Consider the following 19,810-nt stretch of genomic DNA (forward strand, 5'->3'; position numbering starts at 1 on the left):
CCTGAGCCCTGTTTACCTGACGACACCCCATTCTCCCTGCTTTCCTTCACAGCTCAGTAATCCAAACACCTTAAATCTGTAAGAAAAAGGGAGAAAGGAGGGAGAATAACCAAAAGCCAATCAACATCTGGATTTAGATTAGATAAGCTCCTAATTACCTAGGTTCTGCATGACATTTTGGATTTTTCTACTTCATCTCAGCCAGTATTTCTCTGCGAAGTCTAATCTGTCCACAGAAATGAGTTACCTTTATTTTCCAGACAAAGTAGAACACAGAAAGGTCAAGCAAACTGACTGGCAACAGAGATCCAGACTCAGGAGGCTTCCCTACCCAATTACCCCACATCCAGTCCGTTACCCAGCACAGAGAGAGCAATCACTGCATGCAATTTCATGGCCTGCAGTTAGCCAGCACCATGGACCACAAGGCGGAAAATACAGATGAAATCCACAAGTGCTCCATCTTCCAAGATTACTCATATCTGCCCTGGCACTAGATCATCCATTCAAACTGAAGATTCCACAATCTGCCTCTCTCCACATAACGAGCTCCTTCACCCGCACCGTTTCCTTTCAGCCCTCTCCCGGCTTCTTTTACAGAGCTGTTCCCCAACAAGTTTCACCCCAAAGCCTCAAAATAGCCACTACTGGGAGAAGACCCCAGTAGTTTAAGTCTGTGGTTTCTACTTCCAGAATTAATGCACGCAGACACAAAGACACACAATGACAAAGCACACTCTTGCCCATTAGCTGTGGCTGGAAAATACCAGTCTCTCTTGCCAAATAGTTTCTGCTGTACTCCTCCTGTTCATTCTTTCCCATGATTAAGATTTCTTTCCTTTAAGAACCTTTCTAATCTACTTTCTTGCATCTGAGCATCTCCCTGGGTCATTGCAGGGCATCATTTTAATTGCAAGTTCAACATCAATACTTAGCTCATATTTCCGCAGCTTAGTTTATCTCAGCTTCTTCCAGAGATTGATAATGCATTGCTGAGCAATGAGCTCACATGAAGATGTAATCCAGAGCTGAAGATTTCATTGAGATGCTTCCCTTAGAGTTCTCTTTCATTTTTGCTTCTCCAGAGCTATTTGCCCTCTGCTGAATGGCACAGATGAAGCCAGCTGTGAGCATAGCTAAGCTCCAAATGGTTCTCCCTCATAACATATTTCTGTATACAAAATTAAAAGCTTCCTTCTTCCTGCTTCCCTCAAGGCAAACGAAAATAAGTCACTTTTGTGGAAATCCCTGTGAGCGGATAGTGGGCAAAGGCAACCTAAACACTAACTTGGGTTGCTGGGTACAGTCTGAGAGGGATAGAAAATTAAAGATTGAATGCCAAAGAAAAACATATAACTCCAGGATAAACTAAGTGGATTTCACAGAGGCCAGGTGCTTCAGCATTAAAAAAAAAAAACAAAACAAAAAAAAAAAACAAAAAAAAAACCACCAAGAAGCCAAAACAACAACAGAAAAACAGATGAAACAGATGCAGGCAAGCTGGAACCATTTATACCAAATACCCGTTCACAGACTCAGCAATGAAATTAAGAGAAAATCTCAAGACAAGGTTGCTGGCAACCCTTGAAAAGGGATGGTAGAACTTCTGTTTGAAACTGAGCTGACCAAAAAGTAGTGAACAATATTTCTTACAGCTTTCATACGGGATGGCTTCCTCCTGACTCTCCCCAGAACCAGCTTAGTTTGCTTACAGTTCCTAGATGTACAGCAGGCATTCATTTTATAAAGCTGGTCTAGTGATCCTCATCATTCATAAGGCTGAACCAGAGGATTCTCAAGATCCCGTCTGGTCTTAAAATACATCCAGCAGAGAACAATCTGCCATTGATTGAAAATATGAAAACTAATGGCTTACTAGGCTCCTCTTTCTCCTCCCCCCAAGTCCTCGTTTATATAATTCAGCAGACAAAATCGACTTCTAATTTTTTAAGTTCAGGACATTTCAAGTAAATATCTCTACATTAACATTTTAGATCATAAACTAAAACGGAATGAATACGTCCCTTTGCAACAACAAGTGGAGAAAGGAGAGGAGGTGTCTGCTTGCAGCCAGCAAGCTCTGCCTTGAATGGAAAGAATCTGAGCAAGACATTTTCCACAGATGTTCATGGAAAAACATTTCAGCGTGCTGCCACATTTCAAGCCTATTGTGGCAGGAAACCCTGAAGTTTCATGTGCACAGTGCCCAGCTCATATATACGTATGTAAAAAGCTTACAGGCCTCCTGCCTTTCAGATAGTCACATTGCAGAACGTGTGCACACACTAAAAACCTTTCATTGAAGCATTACAACTCGGAGATCTGGGAGGGAGTCAGACTAGAAGGAAGGATTTTGAGCCCAAGCCTCCACACCCCCTGCCAAAGAGGGATCAATAAAAACGTAAGAGAAAGAAATTCCTCCCACTACTAAAACATTCACGTAAAACCCTATAAGGACTTCCTTGTTCTGAAAATGCTACTTCCATATTGATCCATTCTGCCCCTCATCCCCCCCCCCCTGACATGGTGCAAACTGAAAATGTTGGATAAGATCAAGCCCTTGAAGTAGAGGGTAGGCAGGAATACATTTTAATTTTGATATTATACTGCATTATGATGTCTTCTCAACAGTCACGCTTACCATTCTGCTACAGTTTGGGATCCTTAAAGTCAGGAGAACTGTTAACAAGACAATCACTATAAGGGACAAACACTTTCGTAAACCGCTCATCACAAATCCCCACTGAACTCAGGATCCAACAGAAACGTGCTTCTCACCTGTTATTTACTCAAAGCTGCATGGCTTTCTCTGCTTTCTCTGACCCTTTTCCTATTAACATCTTCCCTCCAGTTTTGGAGCACTTCCCTTTATCCCCAGAAAACCCTAGCAACTTCAGCAGTTCTGTCTTACGCCATTTCCATTAGAAAAAAATCTGGCACCAGGTTCTTCATTTGGAGAACAAATCTGACAGTTGCCTGTACCATGAGATGCAAGACAAGGGTATGATATCTGAGCTGTACTATAATAGCTGCTCCACAGCTTTGCCATTTACCTCCCTGACCTAGTCACAGTTTGGTCACAGCTTACATCAAAAAGAGTACACCTTAGCAAACAGCGATGTAAGATAACACACACAAAACAAATTCTGTCTTGCACATCTAGTTACAATTATTTATTTTTAGTTTCTACTGGCCTGTTTGAGCCCAGATCAGAGTAACAGGACACAACAGATGAGCAAGGCTAAGGGAAAGAAAGCACAGCTGCCTTTACACATGTAACGTTACTTTGGAGACAAGCAGAAAATGTGGGGAAAGAAGGGTATGTGATTAGAGAAGCAAATCTGCCAGCATCCATCCTAACTGTGCTCATCATGTGTCACCATCACACCCACTGATGAATGTCCAGCATAGAGATCTGAGTAACTACTCAAGGACACAAAGTTCATCCATCAATTGTAGAAAGAAAGGTATTTCAAGCCAGATTTTGCCGCACGCCAAGATTATTTTGGGAAACGGCTCTCCAGTAAATTGTGCCTGGGTTCTCATTTCTGTCTTCACTCTCTTGTAAAGAACGGCTGACTGGATTTCAGGACCATCCCTCCCCCCTGCTCAGTTCTGCCACTGGAATTCACACATTCCCAGGGCAGCACTGAAGGCTGCTTCCCTTTCTTCATTCACTCCATGCACTGGAAATCCTATCTGGGCAAAGAGGGAGGGAGTAGAAACTGACAGCGAAAAGAAATCAAGACTGCAGCAGGCTCACTTCCCTCCCTTGCATAGCTTACAGGTTTCCCTCTGAACCATGGGTATTAATAGCATCTTGCCAAACTTTCTGGATGAGATTTCAAAGTGACATAATGCAAATAACGTTGAGAGAGTCACTAACCACAACCTTTGTGGAGGAAAGCCTCCATGTAAGACCTTGGAGGGGAGGGGTTTGGAACAGACTTAATTCTTGCTGGTTTTTCCTGCATCAAGTCTTTGCAAGCCTCACCCTCCTGTCTTACTCAAGTTTCAAGAATAGTAAGGCTGAAGCTACAGTCCATTAAACCTTCTCAAAATGATAACAAATCTACAGCAATATTCAGCCATGACAACGTCACTCCAAAAGACATTCGGAACACAGGCATATGGGTTATTTAATGTTATTTACCGTAACATTAAACAAGGGATGATCTGGAACTGAAATAGGCACTGAGCTGAGTCTCTGACTTCTCTCCAACCAGCTCAGGCTACGCTGTAACATTCTTAGGGTTTCTATCAGGACGATGCACTTCAAAATGTTTCATAAAGTGAAGTCTTTGTTGCACAGCTGCCCCTATGCCAAGCTACTGCACTCGTTCCTGTGCATCTGCTATGAAAATAATTTTTATAAAATTATTTTTTATAAAATTTTTATAAATTTTGTTTTTATAAATCACCCAGTGGAGAACAGTTACCTTAGTTATTGAGGCAACCAGAAGTCAAGCTGCTCTAGCCTAGCCACGGCCACATCTTCAGAAAACAGGCCCATTATTGTATGCAGAATAACTCAGACGAAGAATGAAGAAAGTAAGGAGGGACTTTCACCCCAGTTGTGTTTATGAATTGGAACAAGGGAACACAGGTTCAAGATAAAGCAGCTGGCCAGAGAGCTCCAAAAAAAGGACGTACCCTTCGGCTACACTGAGAGCTCTTCAAAAGCACTCAAGAAGTGCAAGATTAGTTCAGAAATCATGAAGTCTCTCCCTCACAGAGTGCCACACCACTTTAAAAAACCCAAACAATTCCACAGCAGTTCCCAACTCCAAAGCGCGATAGAAGTCAGTGTTAACATGCATCTCTGATGATCCAAACCAATTCTGCCTCACTCCCTCTTGGCCCAAAAATATACCAGGACAGGCACACTTCTCTAGGGAAATCTCACCAGGCGGAGTATATTACAGATGAAAATGGGCAAGGATGTGGGGAACAGGATGCACATATAGATACTGAAATTTATTCCAACTTGTGGAGCTTTGCACAAGAGGCCGTTATAGTCTTCCATACAGTCTTTACTTGCTGAGCTTACTGGAACACCGCCATTGCCTTAACCTGAGCATTTTCTGCAATTACATCAACAAGAAGGTGTGTAATACTATGTTAATCAAGTTTGTTTTGGAACAAAACCAGTTAATATTAATGCTCTTCCAAAAAGATTGTTACATAATAGCAATCTAGTAATGAAGTTGGAAAATATGGCAGCAATTATTCTATGCTGGAGCTTTGAGTCTGCAAGATCATAAAACTTGTATAGTAAAGGAAAATCCGTAGATTATGACTGTAACTAATTTGTCAGATGTCTTTCTGTAAATAGCCTATAGCTCTGAAGACAAAAGTACCACCAAAGAAGACAAACAAAGCTCTCAGCCATCACACTATCTGGAGAGCCTTTGGATTTCCAGAACAGTTTATTTCCCAGAGACAGGAAAGCCACTGAAAGAGCATCACAGGACTTCCTCCCTTTTTGGATAAAACCCATGCTCATCAAATACAATACCAACCTGATGTCTGGAAGTCTATCTGGATAGGGTTGGACAAGCCATTCACTGCTTCACGCCACATGCCACCACCACCAGGAGACCAGGCAGTCACCACACAGCGATACAGCCCAGCATCTGAAATCTGGGTCTGATACATCCTGTAGCGGAACTCATTCTCCTGGACCTTCTCCAGAACCACGCCGTCCACACGAGTCTGGTCTGTCCAGTCTTCCAGCCGCACCACCGAGTCCTGGTTTAAGGAAATTATGCGAGTGGTTCCATTGGGATTTGACTGATCTGTCAGCGGTTTCTCTGCTGTAATGAGGACCGAATAGCGTGGCGTCTTGATGTTTTTTGAAGACACTTTGCACGTCATCTCAAAGGTGTGGCCTGCCACAAAGAATGGCTTCAGTTTCACCGCCTCCACCGTCAGCATATAATCTGAAGAGGGAGGGAAATAAGCAGCAAGGGAAGGGTTAATGAATAGTGCAGTTATTTCTGAAGCACTTTTTAAACTGCAAGGTTACTAATAAACTGCTTTTCTTTCTCTTTTTTCTGAGAAAGAAATTCACCTAAATTTATCTAAACACACGAAAATCCCAGAATGCTACGCAACAGCAAGCACACTAGTAACACAACAGCTTGGGTCAAAATGCAAGGATTCAAACAAACACCAAACACTGAACAAAGCAATATGCAGGACAAAGCATGACAGAACCTCCAGGATACTTTAATTCAGGACTAGAGACTAGTCAGATGAGATGAGTCAGACAAGCCCCAGTTTTGCACTGGATCTGGAAAAGCCCCATCAGCTACAAGTTACAGGGCACTGATGAAGCACACATGACAAGCGACAAAAGCTGCTACTGACTGAATCTGCAGCACTTAGTAAAGCTTCGTTATTTCTCTTGAAAAATTTACCTTAAGAGCAACCCAGAAACATTCAGCTGAACTTGCAAAATCGTGACAAAACTGCCAAAGTTTTGTCTTGACAAAAATGACAAGAAAGTTGGTGGTAACTCAAGAAACCATCAACCCCAGCACACTCATACACACAGCTCTGTGTTGGAAGCAGTCAGTATACCTCTGCTTCCACATGTCCTTTTTGCTTGATTCTCATGAATTCATTTAACTATAAGCCTATAAGAAGCCTTGACATATCCCCAGCAGTTTGGCATCGAGAATGCCAGCAACGCTTACTACTTCGTTTCCTTCCCTTTCCTCAGTCTTCTCCAAGTCTGTGGGCTCCTCAATTCCAAGAATCCCTTAATTACAGGATTTGGGAAAATTATACATCTAGGAGCATAGCCTCAAGGCAGAAAAAGTACAAGCTCTGAGAAAAAGTACAAGCAACTGAGAAAACAAGGAGTGCCCAAAATCACAGCTAGATAAAAGGAAAGGGAGTTGCTACTTTCCTGGCATTGTGATGAAGAGACATCCTGCACACTCAAGCACTTCCTTAGGAAAGAAAGGCTGGGGCAGAGCACACAGCTTATGACAACTTCCCATTGTAGCAGTATTGCAAGAATTGCGCCTGTCCAGCTTTCTGGACAGCTTTTGCTGGACAGCTTTTGCTACAGCGTATTCTAACTTCACACCCTTACAAAAAAATGGTTGCAGGCACATTAAACAAAAGACTACAGAGGTCACCTTTACGCAAGGTGTGACTTCTTAAGATAATGGAAATAAATGACAGTGAGATCGTAACACTTTCCCCAAAGTGAACTAAATGAAATGATATTTATGCCCTCCGCATAACAGCAACAAGATACTTGTCAAAATTGCATTTTTCAGTGTTTTGCCTTCAAGCAGCAGTTTTCACAACGAGTAAACACAGCCCACAAGATGAGAAACCCGCTATGACAACTTTAAATCAGTACCATATAAAACAGATCGCAGTGCAAAGCTATATAAAGCAGCTGCAGGAGCAAAGAAGGCTGAGCTGCATCTAGTGGTCTGGCTGAGCACTGAATTACTCAGTGCTCCACACCAAACTCCCCTTGCACTTCCACCTGCTAAGCAGGTGGGAATCGTAAGAGTTGCACATTTAAGCATCGAGGGTGCAATTACAATTGAAGTTGCATGTATGGGCATTCTCTGCTCCCCTGTGTAAGAAATCATCATGCATCTTCAAATCCGTTTTTCTGTTTCCACAAGATTCTGGTAGTACTCTCTTTATAAAGGCAGTAGCATTTAGGAGCACAACACAGACTAATACGCCTCATGTTTTTGGAATACAGTAGATAATCATATTTTTGCCCCTAAAGCAAAAGCCCAAACAGGTAACTGTATTTCATTGCCACATATGGCTGCTTTCTAGACTTTGTAAGAAGGCTCTGGGAAAAATTCTCCTGATACAAACATTCATTGTGCTGCTGATCTTAACGTCAGAGCTGAGTCCTGGATACACGCATGCTTGGTCTCATATACCTGTAACTTAAAACAAATGCCTCCATGTGATGAGAGCATTACAGATGTAGCTGAGAAGAGATAGCCCTCCTGTTCGGGCTCCAAATGCTGTATTTCAGCTACTCACAGAGCCAAGGCTCAGGAAGCAGTGTGCAGGGGAACATGCCTTGTCCCCATCAAGGATGGGCCGGACTTTGTTCCCAGGTATTCTTTTTTGGCTTCCCACTTCAGAGCAACAGAAAACACTGCTTTTACTGATCATCTTTATTACGGAAGACAGAAGAGGTGGCAGCATGAAACAGCAGCAGAAATGCCATCTGTAGTATCAGTGGAAGAAAACACCGAGGAGTGGCAATGCAGCTGGAGAACAGCGGTTGAATTCAAAGAGGTTAGGAATTAAGAAGTGAACAAAGAACTGGCAGAGATCCTTCTGGAAGGCCTTGCAACAGATTTTCCCTTATAAAAACCCATTCATCCTTCAGCTGGATGAATACTACAGCAGGTAGAGGCAGATTCTCTTATCTAAACACATACAAACCCTGAACAACAGAGGAAAAAGACAAAAAAAAACCCCAGCATCCACGGGTGCTAAAGTGCTTCTTTTTTTCAAGGAAACAAAAGAGAGGCCAGAGAAGCTATTTTCTTCCAAGAACTACAGCCTGAGATAGCTTCTCAAATCTTCTGAGAATTGCCAAGAAAGTAATTGTCCATGCCTTGACCACTACCATGCATACTTGCCCCTTAGCACACACTGCATCCTGGGCAGGGTCCCAACTCCATCTTGAAGAGCGAAAGCATGACAGAGCACATCCCTGCCCATCACACACAGGAGGCTGCATTCTGCAGAGTTTGTGTCAGAAAGCACCAGGAGAAGAGATCCTAAGTAAACCCATCTTCAAAGCTTATAACCAGTTTGGGTGCTAATCCAAGACAGAGGGCTAGCAGCAGAAATCCTAGCCAAAAGATTCAGATCAAATTTGAGTAATAAACTGCATTTTGGAGCATGGCAGCACACACTTCACTTCCATCACCAGCCGCTCGACGCAGATAATCCACACTAATTCTCTTGTTGAGCTCTGCAACCAAGTGTATGCTCGGCTTCGAGCGTGCTGCCTGGGTAATGACAGAAAACAGTTCTAACCTAATTGTAGCAAGCCAAACTGCTAGTGAAGCCTTGCAGCTAAAGGGCAAGGAGACCACATGAAACAACAATCACCTTCCCTGTCTTCCACCGACTCCAGTCTGAAAAGAAGCACAACACAACTGGCAGTAATCTCAGAGACTAATGTCTTGTCAGCAGCATCAAGTAACACCATTTCAATATTCGTAAAGGCTTTTTCATCCCCCAGCACACTAACTAGATGGAAAGTACAGGGAACGCAACAGACATTAAGGTAATGACAGTTTTGCCTTTGTAGGAAGAGGCGGCTGCACAACACCCCGAGGTATAATTGTGGTTCCAATGGCTCAGATACCAAGAGCTCTGAAAATACAGGCTGCACACTGCAGCCTCCACCATGGCCTGATAAACTGATACGCCAGGCAACTGCTCTCCTCACTGCTGCACACACACAGCTGTGCCACTTCTTTGCCTAACAGCCGAGCAGATCAGAGAGCAGCCAGGAGGTGTCCAGCCACTTCTGACTGGTGCTTGTACCCCTAGCCTAGTGCACTTGTTCCTTCTTAGATCCAAACAGGCACCTAACGTAGCAACGTGGTGCCATGGGTATGGAAATTGCTTTGCTCAAAAGAAACTGCACATCTGTACCGTGCAGTGCCTACTGTACACAAGCAATTGCAAAAAGTGAGTGCAAGAGATATCACCTGCTCTCTATTCAAAGGAATTTCTGAAAGAGGAAGATGTCCTTGCTCTGCACTAAACTTAATGGAGAGTGCCAAGCAAACATTTAGGACAAGTAACATTGTGCTGAATACAATTACTTTGTAAATTAAAGACAGAAGTATTAAGAAAACCCCAAATAATAGTATCTTTGGGATATGGAGTTTCAATTAAAAGATAATGTTCCTTGCAAAGGCTTTCACACAGATCCAGAGCTGACAACACTGCTTTAAGAAAATTCTGCATTCCCTTGCAAACAGCAACTTCATTTTACATGCTGGCAGTATTTGCACTCAAACTGATAAAGAATTTTTTTTTTTTTAATTACCAAACTTCCATGTTCAAAATAATCTATAAAACCAAACAAGTTTCCCTCTCTTCCTCTACAAGTACAGATTCCAATAAATATATAAGCTAAAAACAATACTATAATCTATGTTTTCCTTTTTTTTTTTTTTTTTTTTTTTTTTTTTTTTTTTGAGATAAAGATGCTTTCTTCCTTCTTACCTTTGGTGAGGGACAGAGAGTAAAAGAAAAAGGCAAAGAAACAGAAATGAGACAGAGCGTGTCAAAAACAGTGGTGATGTGTGATAGTGGTTGGCTGCATTTGCAAAGCTGAATAAGCAGAAAGACACATGAGCATTATTGGTCCCAGCAGAATAGAATAGAAAAAGAGGATAAAAAGCCTCAAGTGCAAAAGGCAAGCATACAATTTATTATAAAATGAGGAAAAGGGACTTTGACATCTTCATTTGACATTTACATCTCAAGAAAGGGCCTCCTTATCCTGAACACCCCTCATTACTGACCGTCTCACAGCTGCAACAAAAATTATTTTGTCTTTCTCAAAAACTCAAGAATGTCTTTTCCAAATTGGGATCATTCTAAAGTCTCCTCCCTCTGTTTTCCCTTCCCCCAGCACTGCTCCGAAGTTAATACAGACAATGCAAATAATGAAATAGTTGGAAGAAAAGCTTCTACATAGGCACTAGCTATCCAAGGAAGAGGCAAATTTTGGTTCTCTCCTTAGGCAAACACATGGGAGCCTGTCTGCTTGCTTTTATAAGCACTGGGAGCAGTTAGGGACTCAAATCACCAGAGATACTTATCAAAACAACACAGAGCAGAGGCAGCAGCAGATTAACTCCTTCATAGCTTCATAGTTACTGGCTACAGCACAAGGCTAACAAGTCCTGCCTGGAGCTCACAGATCTGGCTAATGCAGGGAATGCAAAAAAAAAGGCATCTGCAGTCAGATTGCTGAAAAGTGGGGGTATGGAAGGGAATCAGGGAAAAGCAAATCTACGTATTTCCCCCTCTACATACATACAACATGTTTTCTCAGGAGGAAAAGGGAGTCTGTGTAGGATTTTGCTTTCACATCATAAATCCCCTAACTCCAAGTTTTGCTAACAAATGTACTTTTCAGCTTGGGGACTATAACATTTGCATTTGTGATGCAAAATTAGCAGAGATTTTGGAACAAAACCAGGAACAAGGGAACATTCACACCTGTCATGGTTTGTTTTCCCACAGGAATGTCAACACAGGCTGAGACTTTTCAACTCCAGCTGGTTTCTCTAGCTGCTCTGAAGGCAACCATCCATTACGCGTGCATGCACATGCACACACACAGACACACAGTGTTACGGCATATTTGAACTAATTGTGACCAGTACTCAGCATCTATGAGAGATCTCACTCCTGCTAGAGAATTCTATCGGGGCAAATTCAGCTTAGCTAAGCACCGAGATTTTGCCAAAGATGCTACATCCTAAACTATCCTACTTCTTCCTTCCCCATCTAACAGACTCCTCTCGTATGACTTCATGCTTAAGCCAAAAGGCTGAATGCACTCACTTTAAACTAGCATTCAGCGGTTCAGGTACCTTCGCTTAGCTCTTAAGAAATGCTCCCAAAGACAGTTTAAACACTGATCTGAGGTAGTTCATTCCTGCTTAAAAAGGGCCAAGATCCAAACAAAGCACTTCTTTTTTTAATTACTATTTCATTTTTATGCTCTTGTACCACTACAACCAAACTTCTCCAAAAGTGCTGACTGAACACGTGCTTGTAAATATAAGGTGGAAGAGATGGAAAACAAACTCCCACAATCAAATTGGCAACCAAAGAAGACAAGGTGAGCGACATTCCCCTTTTTAACACACATCCCTCTGTTGCTACCAATGAGATGCATCCTAGTGAGACCGAAACACTGAATCATGAAAGTGAGCAGTGACCCCAGCATCACTGCCAGATACTGCCTGCCACAATGACAGCCTACTTCCTGCAAGTCTCTGTGTAGTTTGATATATCTGTTTTGTGCTCCTCTTCAAATTGTTGCATGAAACTGGTTCGTGCTGCTAAGTATTTACCGCCAAAAACAGAAGCCTTTACGCAAGCCAATAGGATTTTTTCTTCTTCACAACAAAGAGCTATTCCAAAGCCCATTAGCAGGCCTTCTGGTTGATGGACTTACTCAAGAGAAAAATATCTTAGCTGCCCAGGTCTTCCAGTGAATAGGTGCAAGGTTCCTACCTTGTGTAGCCCAAAAAATGGGGACAGAAGCAGAAGTCACATCTTTGCTCTTTATCCAGCTGTTGTTGCGGTGCCGGCTCCACGCAGAGACGACACAGAAATAATCCCCTCTGTCATTTTCTGAAGTCCACTGGATCCGTAAACTGAAGGTGTCAAAAGCCTTTTTGGAGAAGATTATTTCCCCATTTTGAGTCCTCTCTCTGCTCCTGTCCCCAAGCAGCAGAGTCCAGTCTGCATCCATAGTGGCCAGGAGCTCCTCTGCCACCACATCGTCACTGAGCAAGTGCCGCCGGTAGTACCAGGAAACTGAGAAGCGGATGCCTGCCTCGGTGTCCTGTACATTTGTGATCCTGCACTCCAGCTCTGTGGGGTCATCAGAAAACTTGGGTGTTTTGGAAGCATTCAGAAACACCTCATAATCCGGCTCTGCAGAAGAAAAAAAAAGCAGAAGTGAGAACTGCAAACAGAAATGAGAAAGCAGCAGAGCTTAATACTGAGTAACGTACTGCTAACATCCAGTCTGAGACAGCACCTGACATAAAGGCCAAGTGCCAAAACTTGTACTTTTCTTACAAGTCCTGGGAATTGTGAATGTGGACTTCAGCTCTCAGACACGTACTGCTGAAGTAAGCCTCTCTGGGCCTACATTTCCAAACAGGATCTCTTGACTCGTATCTTTAGTCAGACCATTTCAGAAAAATCAGGACAAAGTGATCTTATTGAGTTAAATCATGCCCCATTCTTCAGGCCCTGAGAAGCCACAGACTGGATTCAGTTTCAGACCTACAGTCATCTCTGTCTGAAGACCTGCACTGCAAAGCCGCAAGGCTGGAAACTCTTAAGCTTGAAAAGGTGCATCTGAAATGCATGGGTTTAAAAAAAAAAAAAAAAAAAAAAAAAAAAAAGGGCTGTTGTATTTAAATCCAAAATCGTTGGCTGACCAGGAGGAGACAAGGCAGCCCCATGACCATTTTCTCTCAATGCAGATAGTGAAGAAAAAAGATTATGGCAAAGACCTCTCTCCACAAAAGAAATGCATGTTTATTTATTTACTAGTATTAGAATATTTGTCTCTCTTGCTGTCTACTATTATTCAGAAAGAAGACCAGCCTTCCCACTGTTCAGCCAATACTGATCACATGGATTTGATAATGTAAGTGCATTCAGTGTTCTGTATTTATTTCTTGCTTTATGCTGTACTTGGCATTTTGCCCTCCCAGAAACAATTAACCGAAGCTATAATTGGGACAGAGAAGGCAATCCAAGGCTGAAACTTAGACTTAGCTCACCAGCAAGCCAGGATAATAAAATATCTTAATAGTGCTGCTGCACTAATGTGTGTGCACACGCACTTCTGGACTTCAGTTGCAAACAACAGAAACAATTCTACTCAAGCAACTTGGAGCTGCTATGCCCATTTGAAGAAAGGACCTCCACCCATTAAGTGCTATGCACGCAGGCATGCAGTGTCCTTGCATCTAGCAAGAACAAGGGCATCCATACAGACTGGACACTGGAGCATATAAATCACTGACTTTTTGCAGCACTGAGTAACACAAAAGCTTGAAAGTACCATTTATCTAAGCCCGTAATACTTACAACTGGTAGCAGTACAATAAAGCTATATCAGCATACACTTTGCCATTCTGCGAAGCTCTTCTGACTATGCACCTCTGATCATTAGCCTACTTAGTACTTATCAGGATACCTGCTGAAAGTTTTCGTACACTAGTTCTTTATTCACTATATAGAGAACCTCAGCACAGATTTGTGCAGATTCTCAGTATAAGTAATACAAAGGAAAAACTTACACAATCCCTCTGCTGCAATCAAGTCATAGATTATTAATGGTGGTCAAACTCCATTTCTGCTATAAGTAAATGCCTACAGATCCTACCGCTACATTGCCCTTCCTGTCTCACTCACAAAAGACTACACTTGTCCAAGGCCTCAGATACAGTGCCCCTCCCCCTCTCCCTCTTCTTCCTCACCAAAAAAGAACACAGTCAAGATCAATTAACATTTTCACAGCAACAAAGATGAAGAAAGCAGAAACTCTTCTCAAGTTCGGAATAAAGGAGGGAAAAAGCTGCAAAAAACTCAAGTTCTTTGATAATCACTTCAGGTAGCTTTATTTGTTGGGAGGAAAAGGACCGCTAAGCAGAGAGTTTGGGATTTGACACCACTCCAGATAGGCGCTTCACCCTGACAGACATTCAAGCAGAGGATTTAGAAAGAATAAAAGGCTGGCTGGATAAACCTCATTCCTCTGCTCTGTCAGCTGTCAAAGAGCAGCCTCACTGACAGTTCAATGACTTAATACCCCAGCAGCTCTTAACTTCCATAAAGACGAGGAGTTGGTGAATTCTGGATGCAGCTGAGAACCTCAAACACAGAAAAATTATTCTACTTCCCTCACCCTAGCAACCAAGCACCTGCTGAATAATAGATTTTATTTTCTCCTGTCCCCAGATAACATCCAATTGGAACTGAAAGAGTAAGGAATAGTTCCACAGGCACCATCAATACCATACAGTATGCAAATATGCAGAGTACCTGTACATGCATGAGCATGTGTATGTGTACATGTGAACACATAGGGGAAGGAGAGAGCACTCACAGCTTGTATGTATAACTTGAATGGCTGAATGAAAATGGGAAATGAAGATCGATATCACTCGTGCACTTCTAGCACACGTTACAAGTATGCAAGAAAGAGGCATGGATATATTGCTCTGTACAATGCTAAAATGCAAAATGTAAAGTCATTGTTACCAGTGTTTAATCTTGTTTTATTTCTGAAAACCAGTCTTCAGAGTAGGCCCTTTCATACGCTGACCCTGACCCAATCCTGTGTCTCCACCCAGGATGAGCTCACTTTTGTAACTTGATGGTACTATCAGCCCCTGATTACAAGAGGCTCCAAACAGGTATGTAAGCATGAGTTTTGGCACAGATAATTGCATCCAGTGAAAGCTGCTGGGAATGTCAAGTACAACAGCTCTGCCAGTTTTCCTCCAGTTCACATCCAGATTTATTCATGCTTCCAATACAAGCAATACTTCATGATTTGAAGCAGGTGGAAATGCCTCGCCCACAACACTCTGCAGCACCGTCCTGAGTTGCACTGCTTCCAAAGTGAAGTTATTCTCTCTTCATGAGTAAACTAGGAGATAGGTCTAGATATTTCAGCCTACCTATTCTATCTCTACAAAGGTAGGCTTTTTAGGAGTTTTCCCAGAATTTGATTTTTGCTCCCAAGCTACTTTGCTTGTAGGGATTATTTCCTGCTCTAGAGACACTCAAGAAGCACCTGGATGCTTTCCTGCATAACCTACTGTAGGGAAACTGAGTTAGCAGCATTCAACGATCTCCAGAGGTCACTTCCAACACCTACAATTCTGTTGTATTTGCATAAGAGATACGGTCAACATTTAACATTCAGCAAGGATAGTATAAAGTAAAAACTTTACTGTCTTCAGCGTGTACATATCCCGCTGGATCTCCAAAACACATTATTCTCAGGACAGGGTGTATGGAAAGATGTTGCCAGCCTGTTCTAGTAGGTCAGGTAGATCAGACAAGCCTGTTAAACCTCTGACCTCCGGTTTCCGTCCCCTGTTCAGTTTAAGTTCAAGAAGTTGTAAATGAAGAATAAATGCTACAAACAGCCCCTCCTAGCCAGTCCCTTGCAAAAATAAATAAATAAATAAATAAATAAATAAAGGACAATGAGGAAAATCTGTTCTAATGACCACTATGCTAATCAACAGTTCCAGAATTATGTTAGTTCTTAGTCAAGTCTGCCTCATTCACTCACAGTAATCAATAGGTAAAGTGGTCTACTAAAATGAACCTCTCTTGAAGAAAGAAAATAAAGCAGTATAAAATCCTCCCCCATCCTAAATCCATCAGCAAGATATGGTCTGTCTCTAGCAATAAAACAAACAAAAAGCCAAACAACTTTGGAAGCTATTAGAGACCATTATGTAGTTTGCATTATAAATAATTTTTATAGCATACAAGTCACAAAAATCATGGGAATCACCTGACACCACTCTGTTTGAAACTCCGAGAGAATGCCTGCTGCTGTGTCAGAGCCCCACTGACAGTGTGAGGGAGATGAAAGGGGACAACATGACACCAGGGGCAGCTTTAGCCCTTAAGAGCCCAGGATCTTAAGTTCTGTTTCCCAGTTACAGCCTGTTCAGTGACATCAGAAAATGGGGTGTGGGGGTGAGACACGCAGTTAGAGATTTTAAAATCTCATTGTATACAAATTCCAAACTCCACAGAATAGATCAGTACGTTTTCACATCTGAGAGATAGATATGCTACATACAGGTGATAAATGCAAACGTGATAAGAACTTGCCCAGAAGAGATCCAATGAAGTTTGAAAACAAAATCACTCACCTAATGCTGTCACCACCACACTGACCGGTGCAGATGTCCTCTCCACCACTTTGTGCCAGCTCCCGTTGTGCAGGGGCACCCAGACAGCTGCTTGGCAAAAGTAGTACCCAGAGTCTTCCACATCCACATCACGCACCAACAGGCGATAGGAGTTCCTATCTACATGGCTCAGACTGATAAGAGTTGAATCACTGACAACAGAATCATGGTCCATGCTCAACAAAACCTGAGCATCTGACAAGGTATCATCGGGTGACTCAGAGAAATACCACGTCACTTCAGCTTGGAAAATACCACTCCTGTCTGTTGTGATGTTGCAGGTAAGATCCAGGGAGTCTCTTTCAGTTACAGACAGATTGCTTGTTGAGATGAGCACATCTAGAGCTTGGAAAAGAAGAGACAAAAACGCAAGCAAAAAAATAAAACACTGTTTTGTATGTTCCAAACACAGAATATACACATCACCTTCAAATAGCAGAAAAACAAAAAGGTTTCTCATTCTCACAAGGGGTTGAGGTGTTTTGGGACTACCTCTCAGAAGAGAAAATGTTCACTGAAATCACAAGAAACCATATTAGAACTCAACTTATATCTGTTGAAATGATTTTGAGCTCACTGATGAGAACAGATATAGATGTGCAGCAGCTATGGCCACGTGTTGAAGTTCTGACTGACCACTGGTGTGTTGCAGAAGCAAGAAAGGGAAGCAAACAGATGGCAGCAATAATGACTTATCCTGCTAACTCACAGCTTAATGCTGTGACCAACACACTCCGGAGACTTTAAAACAATGCCAACAGCTACTTAAAAACACATTTAACAAACTCTTCTCGTGGCTAGTGACTATTTTTAATGTACAGCACACATGGTCAGCCTTCAAATGGGGCCCTCTGCATTCTGTAGTTTACTAAGCTGGATAGAATTTAAGTATCAAGACTAGGAATAGAAAACCTAGTGGTAAGCCTAGTGGTAGTGGTATAATAGAAAACCTAGTGGTAAGCCTAGTGGTAAGCCTAAGCTGCAGGCGCTCTTTGTAAACCTCAGCGCAAATCATTCACAAATTACCCGGCCCCCTGTATGGGAACTGTGGAGTCAGCCAGAACCACTGATGGATCACCCGGGGAAAGGACCAGGTCAGCCCTGGGAGCACAGGTGAAGGCAATTCAGCTGTGTGATCGGAACAGGGTGGAGCCTGGCTGCACCTCTCTTAGATCTCATTTAAAGCCTGACTGCTGCTTTCTGGAGACCCCTCCTTGGTGGAGCTTTCCCCTGCAAACCTGGAATCTTCTGATGTGGGTAAGCAATCTTCTTCCCCTCCTTTGTAGCATCTTTCTATTATGCTGATCCTTTGTCATTACACCTCTGGTGAAATACCTTTTCCCATCATAATGATCTGTCCAATTGCTACACCCCCAACTTTTAACTTGCTATTTAACTTGCATTCTACATTGTCCAAATTAGACTTGGATCTCAGAGCAGCACCACCTCCACAGTATATAATGCACTTCTCCTTCAAACATCTTAACTAAAGCCAGCAGACTGGGCTGCTACAGAAGTAGCTGTCCTCAGTAGTTACACGATTCCTACCTTACACAAACAGCTAACAGCAGATCAGGGATTTACACGTAAAGCCATGTGGTAAGCACATAATACATACCCACCTGTAAAAGCTTTCTAGGACGATCATCAGGAATGAAAGACGGAAAGCCAGAGCCAAACTGAATTTTGAATGGCCACAACTATGGCCATCAAAACCAAGCAGTGCTCACTGCTCACCACCTGATAGTGCAAAAAGCCAAGTCTCCTATCTGATGAGTGTCTTATTGAGACTTCCCTCATTAGGACTGGAAACAGTAGGAAAGCCTAATTAATTTAATAGACTAATGTCAGAATATAAATTAAGATTCCTCTGCAAGGTTAAGAACAGCATTTCAGCATGGAGCACTTCTGCCTTCATGCATCAGTCACAAGCATTCAGAACCTGGTGGTATAATCACGGAGAGGGAATCTGAGAGAACTTATTAAAATGTGCTTTCTCAAGGCACCTTTTTTGCTTACAGGAGGGCTGAAGTGAGCCTGAAGGGCTCACTTAGGGTTACACCCCTGTTATGCAAAGCACTATTAGAAAAAGACATACAAAGTCAGGTCCAAAGGTTGTGATTTAAGGAGATGAATGTAGTAGGAAGGTAGGTAGAGTACCAGAGGCAAGAAACAGAGTTACAAAAGCTGTGCTACTTATACAAGTAATTAGACACCAGCCTTTGCATTACATTTAAAAAAAAAGACTTTAAATTATTTCTACAAATTAAACCCTAGAATTTATAGCAGTTAAGAGGGGAACCGGAAAGCCAGAAAGCTTTCATGCCCCTGACAAAGTTCCAGTGCTGTTCCAGTGCTAATTACTGAGCTGAAAATGAAGGCCAAAAAAATCCAAGCCAAACAGAAAAAAGAAAAACCCAAGTATACAAACACTGAAAACCTCCCCCATTAGTTACTGCTAGCTGTGGCTTAAATAGGTAGCATTTAATCAGTTTCTGAAAACTGGATGACGATGGCCAGAACACTCTCCACAAGTGCAAGAAAATAGATGCTTACAGCTCTTAATTAGCAACCCCTGGCTCAGCAGATACTACTTGCAAGCTTTTACTGTTTAACAGACACCTTGAAAAGAAGGGGCAGATTGATCCTGTCCCATTTCACAAGCTAAGTACTGTCAGAATACTAAAACTACATCCAAATGAGCCAATCAAAATTCAGCAGTTCTGAGTTTTCCCTACACTGTCTGCAAGACTACAAAAATGAAAATATATCTTTATTGTATGAACACTTGAAAATACTGTCATAACCTCATTTCTGAGGGACTACTGCCGCTTGTTTTTCCACCTACTGAGTGACAAGATGCATCACCTCTCATTTTCCCCCTTTACCTAGCAGCAGTAATGCTAATGCAATTAAGTGCTTAGTACAGCTCCTCCTGAAACGTATATAGACAGAGATATCTGGACATCCTCAGCACAGCTCACATATTTTTGTTTCCTAAGTCAAGCATGCAATGATGTGATTAACAGGGCCATGACAACAAAGTGGAGCAATCAGCCCAGTGATCC

At 42.3% G+C, this 19,810-nt stretch overlaps 1 protein-coding gene across 1 annotated transcript in view; it reads right to left on the reverse strand.

Moving 5' to 3' along the window:
* The window catches only part of PTGFRN (prostaglandin F2 receptor inhibitor), a gene marked incomplete at both ends in the record, with an annotated part of 62,610 nt that overhangs the window by 12,817 nt on the left and 29,983 nt on the right, over positions 1-19,810 (reverse strand). Inside the window, 3 exon segments of the mRNA XM_079549687.1 lie at positions 5,523-5,942; positions 12,289-12,714; positions 16,704-17,087. Of these exon segments, the coding sequence (XP_079405813.1) occupies positions 5,523-5,942; positions 12,289-12,714; positions 16,704-17,087 (1,230 nt within the window).

This window comes from Tetrao urogallus (genome assembly GCF_951394365.1).
Source record: "Tetrao urogallus genome assembly, chromosome: 1".
NCBI classification, from domain to species: Eukaryota; Metazoa; Chordata; class Aves; order Galliformes; family Phasianidae; genus Tetrao; species Tetrao urogallus.